Raw genomic sequence first — 20,945 nt, 5'->3', positions numbered from 1 at the left:
CATCTCTGATGGAGTCGTCTCCAAGGGGATAATCCACGGCTTCCCTAAAATGGCTTGAATCAGCACTGGGAGAGATAAGACTACCTAAACAATTGTGTCAACACCAAATTTCCACTTCTGCTGATCAATCTACTTAAACATGTTCCGATTTCCCCAATATTGAACTATATTGTCTTTAAAAACCTGCAATACAACAAAAACAACATGTGTCATGTAATCCCACCAAAGGAAGGATAGGATGTCATGACACAACACTACTTTTTGAATTAAACCTGCAATAAAATGTAATAAATCATCGACCTACAACATTAAAAACTTTTGACAGGACTACACTAGGATAAGAAGCAAATTAACATGGAAAAGCCTCCATACCAAATCATACTACTAGTATTTTTGATGATTGTGCCATCCCCTTCGTTTGTCTACTCATGAATAATTAGAAGCAATACAATAGAACAAACTTAATTGAAAAGCATGTCGGTAAATATCAGTACTTCCAACAGAAGATCAGTCTTTAGAATATTGCACTTCCTAGAAGTCTAGTATTGATAATAGCAAGTAGATGCTGGGATTCTTTATTCTTCGAAGAACCTTCGCGCTTAGGAAGACTATGTTCTTTGACAAGGAATTTTGAATTTTATTCAAAGACAGCAAAGGTACTTCCTTCTGGAGATTCAGAAGAGATATGCTAGATGACACAAGCCTTTTCTTTGTCCCTCTTATACACATTAAGTAATAGAGAGAGTGAAAACTCTCAGAAGACTCAGTGTCTTCAGTCACCAATCTTTCTCCGAATAAAAAAGTCGGAAGAAGGAGCAATATAAGTTGGCATATTGGGATTACACTTGATAATAGCTTAAAATCTAGTATTGGAAGAACAATGATATTTTCTGATCTATTTCCCAAAAGATTAGTCAAATACACGTTCTTGACGATCAAGTTAGATCATAACATTCTTGGCCTTATGTTTGAATAGTATCATTTTCTACATACAGTGTAGTATCTTTGTCCGTCCCCTTAGTTATCTTAAATTGAAGCGAATTGTTGTTAAGTCTTAGTACTGAAATTAAGCTGTACTAAACACAACTTCTTATTCTATGATTGATCAACTTTTTTTAAACGTTTGAGGCTTCCTCCTTCGTTGTTTCCCTTACTAAAGTGGAGTTTTTGTTAATTAAATCTTCCCTAAATACATTTAACTTTAATTACCTTTTATCCATTTGCACTTCCGTAGACAGTGCATCACCTTTTTATCATTAGGTTTGGATCTATATTTAGGTCTTGTCGTGAGAAATTACGACATTTCTTGTTCAACGCGCCATAGCAGAGATTTTATTTTTATTTTTTATAACTAACTATCTAGCAAGGATTCAAGTATGAACAATTTGTCCCAAGTGTTCTATCTTCGCTTTCCTTTACTTCCTCTATCATCCTTCCCAATGTATCTGGAATAATTGGCCAACCAGGGATGGAAAAAAAGACAAGACTTCAATCTCAAAGCAGAGCGCGCTACTCGTACTTAGCCAAATGAACTTGCCCAGTCTCATTAGCATACTGCTCTTACACATAAATTTATGGATTTAGCTCTTTGCTTGTTGGGACTTTAAGCATGATTATTGTTCTTTATTGCTTTTTGATAGGATCTGATTGTTGAAAAATAATGCTAATAACTCAAAAAGAATATCATTTATTTAACGTTTGAATAGCCTTAATTTGGACAGTTGCCAAAAGTTAATTTCCATCCTTCAATAACTTTGATAGCCATCTTTATGATAAAACTCCTAACGTTTATGTGTTGGATTAGTAACACACGTTTACTACTCATTAATGCCTTTATTCTTCCTCTTCATTGTCATGATAATATTCCATTCATTATAACAAATTATTAGCTTGTTTTGCAACAGACGTATTTGCCTCTTTATTTCTCATTAATCCTTAGACATTTTATTCCTATTAATTTCCACATTGACCGTTGGAGACAGTGATTTCAGTCACTGAAATTAGATGATTACTTCATCTTTATAAACCCTCAAGTTCTTTCATTTGAGATAGAAATAAAGAGAAATTACTCCTTATATTCTATTATGCTGGGTTTTCTACCTTTGATGAAATCTTTGTTAGATTAACGAACCGGGTTTGTATTGTAAGAAGACTTGTTGAATCCAGGGATACATCCATACGGGTGAAATATCGCCGGGATGATGTCTTAATTGACATGCCTCAAACTATGAATAATTCCCGAGAAGTGTTCCTGTCCGTAAGATTTCCAACACTAATTACCGAAGTTGTGATGAGTACATTGATTACATAGAAGCTGCAACGCAACTTAACGTAAGCACTTGGTTTGCAACTTGTGTGTCTTTTCAAACTTACTGAGTAATCACTAACACTTCCTTTTCTTTTGTTGGGTAGATCTAAAGTACTAAAAAACTGGACCTTCATCATATAGATTGAATTTAAACTGTTAAAAACTAAGGAAGTTTGGTAAAATATGAGAGGGAATCTCCTGCCTTATACGTTAGAAGCATTGGCTTTGCAGTGGCACTTCAATCTGTGTATCACAATTTGGAGCTCACTGTGGTTTCTCTTAGTTCAGCTTGCGTTATATTTGTTGCACAAAGTTTGGAAATGTTTAACAAAGACTCTATCGAAGCATTCAATGGAATCCAAGTAATAGTACCTTTTTTCGTACTCTGGGTACTCTGAATACTGGAACAATTTCAAGAAGAAGTGGCACATGTAATTCATGCCAAGTAATTATACTTTTAATATATACAAAACCATTGGATGCCCAATTAATCAACGAATTGAAGCCTCAAATTACAAATGGATAAACTCAAAAATCATGCAGACCAGTCTATAACTGCAGGAGTCAAATCATAGTTAAACTCAAAAATCACGCCCAATATAATAACGTTGAATCGACTAGAAAATGGTAAAGCTTAAATAAGTTGTATCAAACACTCCAATCTAACCAATGAAAAATCTAAGCTTAGAAATATAATCTTGTTTCAACATGACATCCAGAACAACAAAAATGCTACCTGCCTAAAGGCTTTGAACATCCTAAGATGGACAAAAATTTAACCAAAGGAAGAATGGTCAAGAAAAGCAGAAGAGATCCTTTAAGCACAACTCCTTTGGAAAAAAGACCAAGTCCATATTCAATATAAGATTCTAACCATCTATTTATAAGTCACATTACACAGGGCAGAGAGCTTATTGTACTACACAAATCAAATATTACTTGAAAAAAAATGAGTTAAAATAAAACGAAAGATTAAATTACCTCATTACATAAAGTTTGTAGTCCACAACATTCTTCAGTTATCTGTCTACATTTGCTCTTCGCTTTTATGATCTTTTTTCATATCTATAGAAGTTGTACTCACATTGGAAAAGGCTAGGTGATCTGTGGGAATAAGAGCAGTAAGGAGGTCGAAGCTACCACATATATGCCATACCTACATTAGGCAAATAGAGTATGTTAAATCAGATAAAACGCCTCATGTTTTGGCAGTCTATAGTATAGAGATACTACTACGTGCAAATAAATTGTTATAAAGACATTGCTCCAACTCTAGGGAACGACCCAAGATTAATAAAGAAGTGCAAACAAGAAGTACCGAGGTAATCTGCCATTTCAACTTTTCCATTACAATTTTCTTGAAATGTGGATGGTGCCTACCGACCAAAATATGTTGTCAATGGTGACATGACATAATCATGAACATGGAAAGTGTGCTAACAAATTCCACACAAGAAAGCTAAAATACAAAAGAATTTTAGCTTTTGTACGTATGATATGGGAATCAATGATATTGAGGTACCAAGTTCCCCTACAAAGCATGGTGGTCATGAAAGTACTGGAAAACTGCTTCTTTATCACCTGGAACCTGATTTGTAGAGTAAGGTGGAGAAGATGACACTCATAACGGTACAAAATATTTCAAAGAAGTAAAATAAAAGATAATGGAATTAAGCAAGTAGCACGTTGACTCATTAGAATATCTTGCTATTACTAACAGAACCATCAGAAAGTCAACATTGCAATAAAAGATAAATAAGTATGCAGGGGTTATGTGATACGCTTTCTTTTTTAGTCTGTCTTAAAATAATAATACATTTCTAAAAATGAAATGATTTATTTTAGACTACATATTTCAAAAGTCTTTTTTTCTTTCTTAAACTCTGTGCTAAGTCAAACTATATCACTTAAAATAAAACGGATGGAGTAATAACAGTTTAAGTAATAAACTTTCCTAGGACAAACATCATGCTGAAACCAAACCGTTAGGGGTAGTTTGGCACACGGTATTAGCTGGGATATCCCAGCACTACATGTGGGATTAATTTTATACAAGATAAATTTATACTTTGTACCAAATAAAGTATAAAGTGCATTTCAAACTTAAAGATGGAATATCCCATCTCCTAAATGAGATAAATTAGTCCCAAGAGATGAGATAAATTAGTCTCAAGATTATAATCCTGAAATAATTCTTTCTACGTATCAAACGACCACTTAGAGACTATGATAAGTCTAGACACTACATAGGTGCTAGAAATAAACTTAAACCCAGATGGACAATTTTGAAACAGAAAAAAAAAATCTAGAAGCGAAGACCCCAAAAATAGGAGCAAAAGGGAAGATGACCAACTAACGAGAGAGGAAGAGAGCAAATGCTGCAAGAAGTCAAAGAAGGGGGCAAAAAAGGTGTTTAGTATTCGTCCGATAAAAGAGGCCGTGATTGTGTATTAATCAAGTGGTGAGCCCCACCCACCACCACAAAGGACAGCGACATAGCGCGTATGGCGTATTAGCATTACCTTAGCAGCCTCTCTTTCTTTATTATTATTTCTGTATCTATCATGGTCAAAGCCACCATCTTTGACTCATAAATAACACCTTGTTTGGAAAGGTTGTGGAGTACTGTTACTTTTTGTATTGTATTGAACTTACACTATTGTGTTGTAAGTTTAAACAAAATGTTTGTTTTGATTATTTTATAAATTTAATTGTATCTTGTTAATTCATCGTTATGTTAAGACGAAAAGTTTAATTTTATGTAATGACCGAAATTTGATGGGTTACCTATTTTATTGTTCTCATTTTGTCTTTGATTATTATCAAATTATCCCATTTTATCATTTATCCTACATTTTTATACTTGACTCTAAAATTTCGTCTTTCTTTTTCTTGTAGATTTATCCATCAAATTGTTGATGTATGACATTATGTAAATGATACAATCTACCTATATATTGTATTAATAAAAAAAAAATAACGCAGTACAATGCAATATAATATGATTGATTATGAAACATGTGAAACAACCATCCAAACAAAGTGTAGACCCCTATTTTTTAACCAAAAAAAGATATTTGTTGTAAGTTTAAATAAAATATTTGTTTTGATTGTTTGATAAATTTAATTTTATCTTGTTAAATTCATCATTATGTTAAGACGCAAAGTCTAATTTTATGTGATGACCGATTTGATGGATTCACATCGTTACCTATTCTATTGTTCTTATTTTATCTTTGCTTATTAACTAATTATCACATTTTATCATTTATCCTACATTTTTATATTGACTCTAGCTCGTACCTTGCTTTTCTTGTAGGTTTATCCATCAAATTGTTGATGTATGACATTATGTAAATGATATAATCTACCTAAATAGTGTATTAATAAAAAACAATGCAGTACAGTACAATATAATATGATCAATTATGAAACATGTGTAACAACCATCCAAACAAAGTGTAAACCCCTTTTTTAAAACCAAAAAAAGATAAGACTTTTATCTCATTTTCCACGGTCAAAGCTATTTTTGAGCTTCTTGGAAGATTCTTAAACCAAAAAAATATCTCTATCTATCAAAGAAAAATAATAATAATAAAAAAAGCAATGCCTTGAAGAATACGTGTTCATTTTGGCTTTTAATTTCCCACCCACCCCAGAAGGTCAAAATCATTTATATAATCCAAAACTCTCATTTCTCTTTTCTGTCTCTCTTTCTTTGTCTAACTAATGGCAGCTTCAAGTTTCTCTTTTCCCACTTCATCTTCTTCATTCATGACAACTTCTTTTACTGACCTTCTTGCTTCTGATGATTATCCTATAAACAAAGGACTTGGTGATAGAATTGCAGAGAGAACTGGTTCTGGTGTCCCTAAGTTTAAGTCACTTCCACCTCCTTCACTCCCTTTATCTCCACCTCCTTTTTCACCTTCATCTTACTTTGCTATTCCTCCTGGTTTAAGTCCTACTGAACTCTTGGACTCTCCTGTTCTTTTGTCTTCTTCAAATGTATGTAGAGCTCTCTCTTTTCTATTTTCTTTGTTTTCTTAAAGTCTTGTACTAAAAAAAACTGGAATTTGCTAGGAACTTGATCGTTAATCTATTGCTAAATAGCTTGTAGCTAACAAATTCTTTTGATAATCTGTCGCTAAATAGAATAAGTGATGGATTTTCTGTTTAGCTACAGAAATCATCCTTAGCTAATTCCTATCTTTTTAGTAGTGTTTGTTCTGTAGCTAACAAATTCTTTTGATAATCTGCTGCTAAATAGAATAAGTGATGGATTTTGCTGTTTAGCTACAGAATTTATCAGTAGCTAATTCCTATTTTTTTTAGCAGTATTGTTCCGTAGCTAACAAATTCTTTTAATAATCTGCTGCTAAATAGAATAAGTGATGGATTTTGCTGTTTAGCTTCAAAATTTATCCGTAGCTAATTCTTATCTTTTTAGTAGTGTTTGTTCCGTAGCTAAAAAATTCTTTTGATAATCTGCCGCTAAATAGAATAAGTGACGGATTTTGTGGTTTAGCTACGGAATTTATCCGCAGCTAATTAATTTTTCTTTAGTAGTGTTTGTTCTTTCTTCAAGATTGCTGATGTTGTTTTTAATTGTAATAATTGCAGATTCTTAAATCTCCAACAACAGGGAGCTTTCCAGCCCAGGCCTTTAACTGGAAGAGCAGTTCCAATCAGGGTGTCAAACAGGAAGACAAAAACTACTCAGATTTTTCTTTCCAGCCCCAAAATAACCCTGTCTCTTTGGTATGTTTCTGCTTCTGACTTGACTTGTAAATTGTGCAACTTAATTGATTATTGATGGGATAATTACATTTTTGACCGCTCTAAAAGATAATAACCAGTAAAGCTATATGTTTTGTATGCAGTATTAAGTATAAATATACAAATAATATACGTATTATATACATATTTAGTGAATATGTTTTGTATACTTTGGCTAGCAAACTGTTATTAATTTTGGCCGACAGGCCAAAAATGGAAAAGCCCTTCATTGACCCTCTATTTTTCTTGTGTATAATGATTCAGGGGCAGCAAGCATGGAATTATCAAGAGCCAAAAAAGCAGGATGGTCATTCATCTGATCAAAATGCTAATGGAAGATCTGAATTCAACACTATGCAGAGCTTTATGCAAAACAATGATCAGACCAATAGCGGGAACCAATACAACCAGAGTACTATAAGGGAGCAGAAAAGGTCAGATGATGGGTACAATTGGAGGAAATATGGGCAGAAACAAGTAAAGGGTAGTGAAAATCCAAGAAGTTACTACAAGTGTACTTACCCAAATTGTCCCACCAAGAAAAAGGTTGAGAGGTCTTTAGATGGCCAGATTACTGAAATTGTGTACAAGGGTAATCACAACCACCCAAAGCCTCAGTCTACCCGAAGATCGTCGTCATCCACAGCTTCGTCTGTAATCCAATCTTACAATACACAAACTAATGAAATCCCAGATCATCAATCGTATGGTTCAAATGGCACAGGACAAATGGATTCAGTTGCAACACCTGAGAATTCTTCTATTTCATTTGGGGATGATGAACACACTTCTCAAAAGAGTAGGTCAAGAGGAGATGATCTTGATGAAGAGGAACCTGACTCAAAAAGATGGTAAGTCAAACAATAATATATCATGTACAAGTCAAACTTCTCCATAACAACATCATTTGTTTCGCTATTTTTTGGCTGCTATAGCACAATGTTGTTATAGCGAACATATAATATAACATGACATGAAAGATCAGTTCCACAGAAAACATGGCTTTTCATAGTGAAATGTTGTTATAGAGAGGTCTAACTGTACTCTAGTAATCTTCAATCCAATTTTTGGCTAATGTTAACATTTTAACTTTGTTGAATTTTTTGTTTCAGGAAAAGAGAAAGCGAAAGTGAAGGTCTATCTGCACTAGGAGGGAGTAGGACAGTTAGAGAACCTAGAGTTGTAGTTCAAACTACAAGTGATATTGATATCCTAGATGATGGTTATAGATGGAGGAAGTATGGTCAAAAAGTAGTGAAAGGAAATCCTAATCCCAGGTAAAAATCTTATCTATGATCCATAAATTTGGCTCAGTTTTTAACAAGTTTGGAAGCTCCTTAATTTGGAAATAGAAAATGAACCTAATTTCTTGATTGGGGTACTACTATGAAACAGGAGCTACTACAAATGCACAAGTCCAGGATGTCCAGTAAGGAAACATGTGGAAAGGGCATCACAAGACATAAGGTCAGTGATAACAACCTATGAAGGGAAGCACAACCATGATGTTCCAGCAGCTAGGGGCAGTGGCAACCACTCAATTAACCGACCAAGCATTACTAACAACAATAGTGCCATGACCATAAGGCCTTCTGTGACATCTCATCAATCCAACTATCAAGTTCCATTGCAAAGTATAAGGCCACAACAGCCTGAAATGCGAGCACCCTTTACGCTTGAGATGTTGCAGAAGCCTAATAATTATGGTTTCTCGGGATATGCAAATTCAGAGGATTCATATGAAAACCAAGTTCAGGCCAATAATGTGTTTTCGAGAGCCAAGGACGAGCCTCGAGATGACATGTTTATGGAGACATTGCTTTGCTGAAATCTCTTGGTGAATTGAAGTTTATGAAATGAAAAACTTAACCTTTTGGTTTTTTTGCATAAAGAATATGATAGGCAAGATGTTGGTTTCATTTGTTAATACATCATATACTTTTTATGTTTTTGTGTGTACATTTTGTACTAGGAGATTTGTTTGTTGTAAATTCAATGAACTGCAGTGTAGAAGTTCATGAAATTTAATTTCAGTTACCACTGTTATGGGGGTGTATTCTTTAGGATAGGAATGTAAAGCCCCAAGTCATGACTATATGACACTAATTCTTTCTTTGTATCAGATTTTCAAGTTTTATATATTAAAGAAGATTGCATTCTTTCAATACGTCTCCCTAGCAGTTCTCTCTCATTCAGTTTTGCTTTTAATCGTAGTAAGAAGAACTGTACTTTTTCTTTTTTCCTGCAAGATTGTAAAATACTTAACCTCAAACTTGAGGCATCTGATTAAGGATGAAGAAATACTTAACGCGCCACCACAATTCTTGTTGGTGTAAAATACTTATGGGTCGTTTGGTGCATAGTATAAGTTGGGATATTTTAGTATTAATTTTTTGTATCATATTTGGTAGAAGGTATAAATTTATTTTGAGATAAATTTATATCTTATACCAAATAAGGTATAAAATGCATCCCAACTTAAAAGATGATATTCTTCTTATCTCACTTATTCTGAGATTATTTTATATCATCTTTTAAATGGTATAAAATAATCTCAAGAGATGATATAAATTAGTCCCAAAATTATAATTTCGGAATAATTTTGGCTACCTATCAAACGACCCCTAGTTGCTATGGCTCCGTTCCTCATTGATTGATTAGATGCCAAAATACGACACAGCTCATCCCCCCACAGGATATTTACAGCAAGTTGCAGGCGCAAGAAGACTTTGTTAGATTCAACCCCTCTGGTACATGTATCTTTTGGTTGTGGGTCCCTTTTTTTGACTCTGTGTTTAATTGGTTTGATATTTGTACACATTGTATTATAGCTGATTTCAGCAACTCTATATGGCAGCTACAGTTTAGGAGGAATTTTGATATAGGGAAGTGGATGATGTTTGTCAACTCTTACAACTGTTGGAACCTAGTATTCTAGATGTTGACAAGGCAGATTACTAGTCTTGGGGAAGCAGGATTTAAATTAAGCGTGTTGCATTATCAGGGGCGGCTCAATAAGACCGACGGCCTAAAGCCAACTTTAATGGGAGTCTTATTTTTTTTGCTCAAGATTTTTTAAAAGAAAAATTAACCTACAATAAAAATTAGGGCTCATTCTCCCTTAACTAGAGATCTTGGGTTCGAGCCTCAAAACAAAACAATCTTGCTAGAGAGTGCTTCCCTCTTTAACCGGCCTTACAGGTCTCGAAATCGAATTAATCGGAAATCCAATACAGGTACCGAACACTTGATGGAAAAAAATTGGGGCCCCCAAAATTTTGGGGCCTAAAGCCCCCGCTTTAGTGGCTTGGCCCTCTGGCCGGCCCTGTCCATTACATAAACTTTCAGAAGGACTTAAATTTGCTTCAGAACTAACTTGTACGGAGATAAATTCAAAGTATGAAAAAGATCTTCAAATTGGCTCTGATCTTTCGGCTCTATAGATTCGTCGATTCCTTCGAATGACATAGCAATTTTAGGAAACTGATCTATCAACATTTGATTAACTATTATGAACACACACATTTGCAGTTTTTATCTACTAGTACTAATTAAAATTGATCATCTTCCTAGTTCTAGCTATGTTATTAGTCATTCCTGTTACATCATCAGGATGCAATGTGATGTTTTTGCAATACTCAGCTCTATCATCAAAGCGTGATTTGTCAATTTTACACACTCTTTCTAGGATTTCAAGTTAGTTGCAGAAGGAACCATTCAAGAAAAGAAGTTTATCCATAAATTGATAATGTTTCAAGTTTATCGATCACTAGTTGGGATCATAATCTGGTAGACGCAATCATGTGTAAGTACCGACAGAGAAATCTTCTAGTAATGGGAGTAATCTAACTGCTTCGCAATGTAAGTATTAATTTTTCTAAGAAGACTACACGCGTATATACCATAGAGTGACTAACACTTGAAAAAAAGAAGAAGCTAAGTATACTACTGTCCACTAAATTATCTGAAATATATCAGGTAATAGCAATTCCTCAGAGCAGCACCCCTGGTAAGTGCACCTTAGACAGCCAAGATTGTTGGTCCAACATTAGTGTAGTGTGATTCATCCTAATTGCAGCCAATCTATCCTCATAGTCACATCATCTAACATGTCATCCTGTTGTCTCTGCTTCTTCTCCAACAGTGTGTCAAACATTTCAGGCACATTATTCTCTGGCATCACAAATTCTTGAATTTGAGAAAAAGTAGTTAGCCCCAACAGACCAATAGACTATTCTTTCCGACATTATAATCATTCAAGAACCCTTATTCTTTCATAATCACATGTTTTCCCTTATCTTGCTGCTTCCAAGTCCCAATATTTTTACCCACAATCCTGGAATATCTTCCCTTTTTCTTCTTCACTGGTGTAATAAAGTAGCGGTAAATACTAGTGTCCCCATTATCTTGTCCTCCACATTGGCGACCATGGCTATAAGTTTCCCAAGGTTCTTGTTTGTAAACATCATGCACGGTAATAAAACCATTGTCACGCAATGGTTTTTTAGCAATAAACCTCAAAAGGAATGTGAGCAACTCTGAATCCGTAGGACAAAATCGATACCCTTCTGCAAAATCATGTAACTCCATCATATTTCTTGGCTATATGAAGAGCAAAACACAAATTTTTTCAAAGATAAAAAAGCCAAAAGAGAAGTGTATATGGTATGTGCAGCCGAGCAATAAAATAGGGCTTTATGATTTGTGAGTAAATTTATAGAACATATAGGTCATGCATTTAAAGGCTATTGGGACAATTTTAGGAAAGTATTAAAGCCCAAGTAAATTCAACAAATACAGTATTAACTGAAATCCTTGTCTTTGTGGGAAACCGAACTGGTAACAACTTAGGAAACTTTTTTCTAACGGTAATCTATTTTTTGGAAACTTAGGAGTTCAATAATAATAAAAAGATGTACTCTATTTATTCCTTTATATGAGTAGACTTTCTTTTCTTAAACTACATAGTTTAAATTTAGTTGCAAGTTTCTCTGTTCATAAAATTAAATGTTTTTATTTATTAATTTGGGGCATATACAAAAATAAATTCACTGCATTTGTTCTTATTTAAAATTGTAAAATTTAAAATCTTAAAAAGTATTCAAAGTTTTATTGTATCTACTCCCTCCGTCCCATATTATCTGTACACGCCCTTTAAAAAATCATAAATAAAAGTGTATTTTTTTACATAACCCTTACCTCTCCAATAAATTGCAATCTAATCAATATTAGTTACTTTTAAAAAATAATTAATGTCCAGGTTAAAATAATTTTTTTTAATTAATTCTATCTTGATTTTGTAAACGAATAAGTATTTTGGGTGGATATTTTTTAATACATAACCCTTATCTCTCACCAATAAGTCCCATTTTTAGTCTCTATTCAAAATAGTTGTTCATTTTTATTTGTCCAAATTAGAAAATCAAGACATAATTTATTCATATGTATTTTACCCTTGCTATTAATTATTGGGTTGAAAAGTTCAAAAAATTCTTAATGACTTTTTAAAGTATGTTTGATTGATTGATATAGAAAAAGATTGTCAATTATTTTTTCAGCTCAAAAAGAATGTTTACTTACCAAATTAAAAAAAAATTAATCTTATTCTCTCAACCGTGGAGAGAAAATTTCCGCCGCATCGACATGTTTGTTAGTCCCTACGTCCATTTTTAGTTGTCCCGTATATTCAAAATCCAACATCTTATTTTTGTTCCCCCGAGTACATCGTTAGTCATTTTTAGTAATGTGGGATAATTCCAAGACCAATCTGTAAGAGAAAAAGAAAAGAAAAAAGTCAAGGGATTTTGTGATGTTACTTTAACTCAATGGTGGATACACCATCGTATCTCCTCCTTAACATCGTATCACTCTTTTTTTTGTTTTTTTCAGTATTTTCAATTCCAAGACAAATGAAGAGACTGTAGCCCTTAATCGAAAATTGTATCAATTTTGATTCGAGACTGTCTCTGGAGTTGCTGTGTTTCTGATTAAGATGTAAGTACTACTCCTGCTTTGAGATGGATTGTAGTTGTCCAAAATGAGAACCAGAAGAGTTATTAACTGAACACAAGAAACAATATAGAGGCTGATGAAAAAGGTACTTTTTGGACTTTTCTGTTTGCTGCGAGAGACTACACAGAATGTGAAAACGCCTTTTCTTGAGTACTTTATTATGTGTATTTAGGTTTTGTTAGTTATTTTCAGCTAATGTTGATTTCACTACTAAAATGTTCGACTAAACTAGATTTGTGATAATAAAACAACAAAGATGTTGAATGATGTGCGGTCTTTTGGAGAAAATCGTGTGGGCTTGGCCCAAAACGGAATGGAGTCCTATGGGAGAGTATACTCTGACCTTACCTCTACCTTTGTGGGGTAGAGAGGTTGTTTCCGATAGACCTCGGCTCAAGTAAAACAAGAACAATCATCAGGATAGCAAGAACACTAAAGCAGAAGAGACAACAAGTAGTAATAGAAGACTAAGAACACGAAATATGCGAATACTAAAATAAGAAATACAAGAAAATGCCGGAGATTTTGTGATAATAGAAATAAAATCTTTTCTTGCTTGGAACCAATGTACTTACATTTAGATATTACTTTTAGCTTGCAATTGAATAAGTTCATTTAGTGTTTGTGTTATTGCCGTATACAAACTTTTACCTCTTTGCAAATTACAGCATGTGATGCTCTAAATATTGTTTTTTGAGCCAAGAAGCAGCTCATGTTCGATATGTCTTCTTCTTGGCATTAATTTAAATTTTATCTAAAGGTAAATTATGTATTTTGGAATTATATTTGCAATGTGAAACTAACTTATGTGTCCTTTAATGCTGGAAGTGAAGATCTTAATATAAATTTAGATCTTTGACATGATGTATGATTGGTCAGATGCTTACATCTTCGGGGCAAAAGGTTGTAGATGCTAAATATGTAGATGAATCACAGTTTTCTCCTCTGATTCTGCAACTTTCTCTTGGTACTCTGCTTAACTTTGTCTATTAATCTTTCTAGATTGATTCTGTGATAAATTCTCATATTTCATGTTTTTATGGTTCAATTTTTGTGCCTTTCATCAATATGTCTGTTGTCTATTTACTATATGGTGGTCCATAAGTTATGCAATGTGAATCTGTGGGGTTTAGATGGATACTATGTTCTCTTTAGGAGACAATTTGAGTAGAATTACTTCCTGGAGTGACAGTGTTGGTACTTGTATGGGTCGTTAGACGTTACATATATACTGCAAGATTTTCTGTTTCTAGATTTGGTTGTTTATTCTCTGGTATGCTAATAGAAACTTGATATACTTGCCACTAATGTAGTGATGAAGAAGGTTCTTAAAATGATTATGTGTTTTAGGCTTCAGTATTTCCATATGTCTCTCTCAGACTACGTTATCTATTTAATTTTCATTTCAGCTACTGATCACAGAAGCTTCAACAGCAGTGTGGCGGAACAAGAGGTTTGCCCCTAGTTCCTTCGAGTTGTGTTAAATAGTGAAAATAATTTGGAGCCGAATGAATTGTAAACTTAACACTGATGTTTTACTTACCAGTAGTTATTGTGATAGTTCTTCGGTTATATGTTCCTTGAAATGGCGCTTGGATAGGATATTTGAAGTCTGATTGCTGATCTGTAACTTTAATGGCTTGTTTGAGGGTTTTCCTTTATGTATTTATTTGCTACAGTTTTTGCGGTTTTATATTTTAGCTATAAATGGAACTATTTAAAGAAGTATTCAAGTATGAGTTTTCGGGACGCCATTTGGAACATATTCTCTGAGAAAGTACATTCTAGTTCTGATGGTGGTTCTTTTCCTGCAAGTTTTGTTTTGCTCTCTTGGTCAATTAGCAACTGTTATCTGTCGAAGATTCATTTATTACCAACTAGTTGGGCTTCTCTTACTCGAAGGAGAAAAAGGTTGGTGCTACGATGTGAAGTCCAGTGATTGTTCTGCTCATATTTAGACTGAAACTTAATCCCTGTAATCCGATAAACCAAGTTGTGATGCATGATAAAGGTGATGCTTGTAGTTTAAATTAGGCATGACAGCATTATGACAATGAAGTAGCATGCTTTGCGAGCTGAATGGTATTGTGATATTTACTGTCTCTGTCTGTTTACAGGGGCGGAGCCAAGTGGTGGCCAGGGTGTTCACCCAAACCCCCTTGGGCGAAAAATTACCATGAATACACAAGGTTAAAATTATTTTTTATATATAAATAGTAGATGTTGAACTCCCTTGGCTTCCTCGTTTCTTACTCTTTTATATTTTTGAACCCCCTTAGTGAAAATCCTGGCTCCGCCATTGTTTGTTTATGTGAAAATCATGATGACAACATATAGCTTGTTGCTCTTTTGGTATTGATGTTTCCATTTTCAATCAGATGACAAGGGGAGAGATGCAAATCTGCAATTGACAAGAAGAGCTAATAAAACATTGACTTTGTCATTGGAAAGTAAAAAGAATGAAGTGCTATTATGTTTGTATATAAGTTTATGAAATAAGGATTTTGATATTGGAGTTTATCGTGGGAGCTAGATACAGATTAACGTGGCTGCTACAGTGACAAAAGATTTTCAAAATCAGCGACTTGGATGTTTTTTTGTTTTGACTTATTGTGCTATTAGAATGTTTTAAATGTTGCATTATTCCTTAGATTTAGGCTCTATTCTTTGCTTACCATGTAGCTTGTAATTTTAATAAGAAATGTCAGAGAAGAATCTTAAGATGTGTCTTCCCGTTTGTGTTATAATTGTGACCTGTTTAAATCCGTTCTATTTAGTGCAATAAACATTTCTTGAAATGCTTCATTTCTCAGGCAGTTTTGGAACTGTTGCAAGGGTCAAGCCCAAGAAGAATGAGACGAAGGAGGAAAAGTAAGGTTAATCTAATATTTGGTACATGCTATGCTACTTTCCATGGTCTCCATGTTATTGGAAATGAAAAGACTGAATAGTGTTGGAATCACTGGTTTATAATAAGTCATTCCAGTTGCATGATGTTCTCCATTTGGAGAATGACAATTGAGCTGAAGATACACCTGCCTTGATAGATCGAAAGGTACCTACTGCATCTAGAAAGTATTGGGGTCTACTAGTAGGCGGCACCGGAGATTGGTAGTAGTAAGAGATGATTATGGATTCCTGAACACGATTTACTAACTGGTAGCTTCCTGCCTGCTCCTCCATCAGGATAATGTGTTTATCATGTCTAATTGCAAGTCGAAGTTCCAAGTGCTGCAGCTAGACTTGAGGTTAGCTATAACTCTGTCCTGCGTCCTGTTCATTTTGAACTAAAGGAAAAAAGGAAGACTATTATGTTAAGAGGAGCCATATTGTTAGCTAATCTGAGTTTATTGTAAATCAATGATTAGATTAATATCGGATCTCGATGTTGTCATTGTTCCTGCAACTTGCGCTGGCATTGCCTTTACTTGTGCTGGACAACAGGTGTAATAAGTCATCCTTTGCATGTTTCTAATGCTAATTGGACAGCCTCATTCATTTTCTTCTGCAGTTGTGCTATTTTAGCTGCTGATGATATTTACTAGGCTGTTTTTACTCATTTTAATCAGATGCTGATGGTAAGTCCTCTACTGTTAATATCTTTCAGATTTTCACAGGATATTTGCTAGCAGGATCTGTAAGTAGACCTGGGGTTTTTAACTTTGTCAGCGAAATGGTGCAGGTATGTTGATGTACCTCACATAGATAGTGTTATCATGTAGACTAGGTGCTAGATCCACGTTTTGCTAACGCTTAAACTAGATTACTGTATTTCTTAAGGATTAAATATTCGGCTGTACAGGTATTAGTACTATATATATGTAGGATTAGATAAAATTGCTCTCATTCTTTATTTAGTTTATTCACGCATTGAACCTTTTATCAACATGACTTTTTCTATTCATCTATGTTAACTTTTTCTATTCACAATAAATCATCATACAGATTTTTTTTTTAAAAATTTTCATTTAAACATATCACATGTTGTGTAGAGGTAATTCTGAACTTAACAATAAATGAATGCCTAAAAAGCACATATCACATGTCATGGAGAGTCAATTTATGAGTCCTAATCATCTTTTATTGGAAGGGTCATCAATTATTACTCACCAAGTGAATTCTTGAATATATGAGAATAAGAAGAGGCTGATAAATGCCCTACTCTATGAGTTCCTTTTATGGAATTCTTTTTGATAGGGAAAAAAAGTCTTTATAAAATGGCATTACATTGGTGGTACAGTTTCCATAAAAAATCAATATTTAATATAGTAGTATTACATAGGTTGACCCTTTTATAAGATTTTGATGGGATAGGTACCTAAAACATAAATTGAAAAAACAAAAATTACGTGGCTCATTGAACTTTTCCAGGCCTAATTTACTTATCATTATCTACTTTGTTACTATGTATAGACTTCTTTGATAAATTGAAAATTGGGATTCTTCAATTTCATATTTCCAGTAATGTACAATTGTTCAAGCACCTCAAATCTGCCACTGTTCTTTTGTATCACACATTTAAGCATAATATGAATAAACAATTTATTTAGAAAAGAAAAAAAGCCAGCAGTTTAGTGAAGGATGTTTGCTTATAAATAAAGGTGAACTCATACCATCTCATTCACCTTTACTTGTACACTCATAAGCATTCCCCTGCTTTTTCCCTTTCTAAAACCTCCTTTCTTTCTCTTTAACTCAGCCCCTTTAAGAATAACAAGTTTCTTGCTGATAACAACATGTACTAATATTCATTCCACGTGTCTTTGTTTCTGTTTCTTTTTGTTTTCATTCACGTATTAATTATTAATTGTTTCTCTTCTTGTTGTTTTAACTAGAACTTGGCAATGCCTTGTGTAAAATTTACTCTTTATCTTTTTGTTTGTTGTAGGATGACAACATTTCTGTTGGCTTTGGTAGCATGTCTAGGACAAGCAGTATTGTGTACAACTGTTCTCAGCGCCGCAGATGATCTATACGTCAATATCACTATACTCCAAAGTGCAACTGCTGAAGGCGCAGGTAATGGCTAGCTGTACATACATATATTCTTAATTCCTCAGTTGTAACAGAAAAGAAAATCACATTCATTTGTTTTGTTTCTGAGTCGTCAACAGTATGCTTAGATGGAAGTCCACCAGCCTATCATCTGGATAGGGGACATGGTAGTGGAGTTCGCAGCTGGATTATCTACTTGGATGTTAGTTACTAGTTGATTCTTCTTTTTATTTTCATTTTAGCATAACTAAGCTTAGGTCACCGAATTAAATGTGGAGAAATTTCATAATTGTAGGGAGGTGGTTGGTGCGACAGTATCCTAGATTGCCTTAATCGTTCAACTAAATTCTTAGGTTCTACCAAGCACCTGAATCGACTAGGTTTCTTTGACGGGATCCTTTATAATAGTTCTGAAGTTAATCCAGGTGAAGCTCATATATATTTCATTTCATAATTTCTATCCACTTCTTCTAACTGCAAACAATATAATATTGGAATTGGTAGAGTTTTACAATTGGAACAGGGTGAGGGTGAAGTATTGTGATGGTTCATCTTTCACTGGTGATGTTGAACAAGTTGACCCTGTAAGAAATTAAATACTACTACATGTCTCTCATATATATATATATATATATATATATATATATATATATATATATATATATGTTGATGGAAGTAAGTACTATCACTGATGATTTGGTTATAAATCTACATTAGGAGTACAAGTTGTTTTTCAGAGGGGCAAGAATATTTAAGGCTATTATGAAAGATCTATGGATCAAAGGAATGAAATATGCTGAAAATGTAAGAATATCCTATTGAAATCGCTCTCTAGCTTCATATTCGTAATTACAAGTCACATATATACTACCTTATTCTACTTTATATAAAAAAGTTCTACTTGGCTAAATCTTGAATACCAAAATGCAATGTCAGGCAATTCTATGCGGAACTTCAGCAGGAGGGTTGGCAACAATCTTGAACTGCGACAAGTTCAAATCCCTCTTGCCGAATGATGCCAGAGTTAAGTGTGTTGCAGATGCAGGCTTCTTCATCAATGGGTGAGCTCTTCTTATTTTCATGTTATGTGATCTCAAGAAAATGGTACACCATCTTTTATTAACTTTATTATTGTCTAATCCCTCTTGGCACGTTTCATGATTTATGCAGGAAGACAATCTTTGGTAATTCAGATATTCAAGAGATGTATCAACGAATTGTTAACCTACATGTGAGTCTCATCTTATTTTTTGTTTTGGTAATTTAGTATGCTTAAGAAGTAGATGCAACTTGAATCTCTTTTTTGTCTCTCTCGTTTTCAGGGATCGGCTAAGAATTTGCCATCAGCTTGCACGTCTGCAATGGAGCCAAGTCTGGTAAGAATTTAAGCTTTGGAAACAAAAACAATTATTTTTCTTTAATTATGCTATAGTATAAATGTAGCCCTCTAATTGTAACATTAGTTTTCCTTAATGATATATGGTGCAGTGCTTTTTCCCTCAAAATGTCGTTCCATATGTTCAGACTCCACTTTTCATAATCAATTCTGTCTATGACACCTGGCAGGTGAAGGAGACAAATGCTAATTTCTCTCAGTTTTAAGAATTCATTCGTTTTATTCTTTAGAATCACTCTGATGATCTAACATTAACTCCAAATTAAAAACATTCTTGTTCCTGAAAACCTTGATCCTCAACATGCCTGGAAGGATTGCAAGAAACACATAAATAACTGCACATTTAGCCAGCGTATAATTATACAAGGTTAGCATTTTTCTGGTGATTAACTAATATATAACTTCCAATTACACTAATTGTATAACAACTCTTAGGCTCTTCTTCTCCTATAATACTTTTTAATTAGTTTTTTCTAATATAGCCTTTGGAGTGGAGTTCTTGAAGACATTTGAGGGACTATGCCCTTCTTTTACGAGGGGTTATTTCCTCACGTCTTGCTACTCTCATGGGGGAATTCGTTCACCGGCATACTGGTTCAGTGCTAGCTCTCCAAGGTTGCTTAATAAGGTAATGTTTCGTTTGTTTCATCCATATAAAGTTTGAACACACACACTTATTTTTAATTTTGGAGTTTTATCATGTGCCTGTCATTCTTAATCTTGATTTGTTCATAACATATTTTAATTTCTTGTAACATTTATCTGTGTAGACAATCAATGAAGCTGTTGCGGACTGGTACTTTGAGAGAGCGGGGTTTCAATATATAGACTTGTACCCTTGTGCTAGAGATTGTTAGGGGTATAAGTTAATGAAATTTTGTATCTAACGAATAGGCTTGCAGATGTTGTACCTGCTGCTAATTTGGTGGTACGTAGCTGCGGAGGAGTAGCTATAAGTTGGAGCAAAGAAAGTTTTTATGTTTTACACTTTTTAAGTCCTATTAGATTTTTAGTAGATAAATTTCTGGTTGTTCAGTTTAGCCCGACTTAAGTTTTAATGTATTTCAATTTGGTACAGTAGAGTAAGTTAAAAGATTGTGAAATTCAATGTTGCGGTCGTAGCTGTAACTAGAAGGATGAGCGTACTAATTTCTTTTATTGTCAATGAAAAATCTTTATCCTTCTCTCTCTCAGCTATTTTCTTTCCTCTTTCTTCTTTTTTATGGTTGATTTAGTAAATCTGATACTTTTGAAATAAGTTATAATGATCCTAATAAAGAGAGATAGAGAGAGAGAAATTGATATGATTGAGATACTAATGCACCATCATGGCCATAGAAGAAATTCTATTGACATTTTATCTTTTGGATAGATAAATTATTAATTATATTGATCGGTCTCTCTTCTTGGTTGTGTATATACTTTCAATGAGGTTACAAAAGAGACATTAATGAT

At 33.9% G+C, this 20,945-nt stretch overlaps 2 protein-coding genes and 1 long non-coding RNA gene across 25 annotated transcripts; 2 read left to right on the top strand and 1 right to left on the bottom strand.

The window, feature by feature from the left end:
* Positions 1–2,973: 2,973 nt before the first annotated feature.
* Positions 2,974–4,360, bottom strand: LOC132054504 (uncharacterized). The gene is made up of 2 exons (XR_009414313.1): positions 3,627–4,360; positions 2,974–3,464 (listed from the first exon to the last, which is right to left on the bottom strand). It is a non-coding gene; the product is annotated as an uncharacterized LOC132054504 (long non-coding RNA).
* Positions 4,361–6,011: 1,651 nt separating this feature from the next.
* LOC132051981 (probable WRKY transcription factor 26) lies at positions 6,012–9,252 on the top strand. Its single transcript, XM_059443294.1, has 5 exons — positions 6,012–6,316; positions 6,932–7,069; positions 7,352–7,938; positions 8,200–8,364; positions 8,483–9,252. The coding sequence occupies exons 1-5, from the start codon at positions 6,038–6,040 to the stop codon at positions 8,913–8,915; spliced, it is 1,602 nt and encodes a 533-aa protein (XP_059299277.1). The 5' UTR covers positions 6,012–6,037; the 3' UTR covers positions 8,916–9,252.
* Positions 9,253–12,966: 3,714 nt separating this feature from the next.
* LOC132051979 (pectin acetylesterase 8-like) lies at positions 12,967–20,683 on the top strand. 23 transcript variants are annotated; one of them, XM_059443288.1, is made up of 17 exons: positions 13,496–14,066; positions 14,509–15,288; positions 15,913–15,970; positions 16,086–16,154; positions 16,286–16,781; positions 17,988–18,118; positions 18,214–18,296; positions 18,390–18,519; positions 18,599–18,678; positions 18,812–18,898; positions 19,031–19,155; positions 19,265–19,325; positions 19,417–19,470; positions 19,583–19,660; positions 19,752–19,857; positions 19,973–20,118; positions 20,261–20,683. In XM_059443288.1, the coding sequence occupies exons 6-17, from the start codon at positions 17,989–17,991 to the stop codon at positions 20,345–20,347; spliced, it is 1,167 nt and encodes a 388-aa protein (XP_059299271.1). In that variant the 5' UTR covers positions 13,496–14,066; positions 14,509–15,288; positions 15,913–15,970; positions 16,086–16,154; positions 16,286–16,781; position 17,988; the 3' UTR covers positions 20,348–20,683. The 23 variants fall into 23 exon arrangements, with proteins under 23 accessions (XP_059299255.1, XP_059299274.1, XP_059299271.1 ...); XM_059443293.1 differs by having other exon boundaries at positions 15,913–16,154; positions 16,286–16,347; positions 16,717–16,781; XM_059443292.1 differs by having other exon boundaries at positions 15,913–16,154; positions 16,286–16,347; positions 16,707–16,781.
* Positions 20,684–20,945: the final 262 nt, after the last annotated feature.

This window comes from Lycium ferocissimum, chromosome 4 (genome assembly GCF_029784015.1).
Source record: "Lycium ferocissimum isolate CSIRO_LF1 chromosome 4, AGI_CSIRO_Lferr_CH_V1, whole genome shotgun sequence".
Taxonomy (NCBI): domain Eukaryota; kingdom Viridiplantae; phylum Streptophyta; class Magnoliopsida; order Solanales; family Solanaceae; genus Lycium; species Lycium ferocissimum.
Note: the sequence above shows the minus strand (reverse complement) of the source record. Positions and strands in the feature narration are given on the sequence as shown.

Coding starts and splice junctions, on each gene's coding strand:
- LOC132051981 (XM_059443294.1), top strand. CDS start 6,038: ATGGCAGCTTCAAGTTTCTCTTTTCCCACTTCATCTTCTTCATTCATG. Junction 6,317..6,931: donor TTCTTTTGTCTTCTTCAAAT/GTATGTAGAGCT, acceptor TAATAATTGCAG/ATTCTTAAATCTCCAACAAC. Junction 7,939..8,199: donor GAACCTGACTCAAAAAGATG/GTAAGTCAAACA, acceptor TTTTTGTTTCAG/GAAAAGAGAAAGCGAAAGTG.
- LOC132051979 (XM_059443269.1), top strand. Junction 18,520..18,598: donor TAGTTCTGAAGTTAATCCAG/GTGAAGCTCATA, acceptor TGGAATTGGTAG/AGTTTTACAATTGGAACAGG. Junction 19,858..19,972: donor CCAGCGTATAATTATACAAG/GTTAGCATTTTT, acceptor TTTCTAATATAG/CCTTTGGAGTGGAGTTCTTG.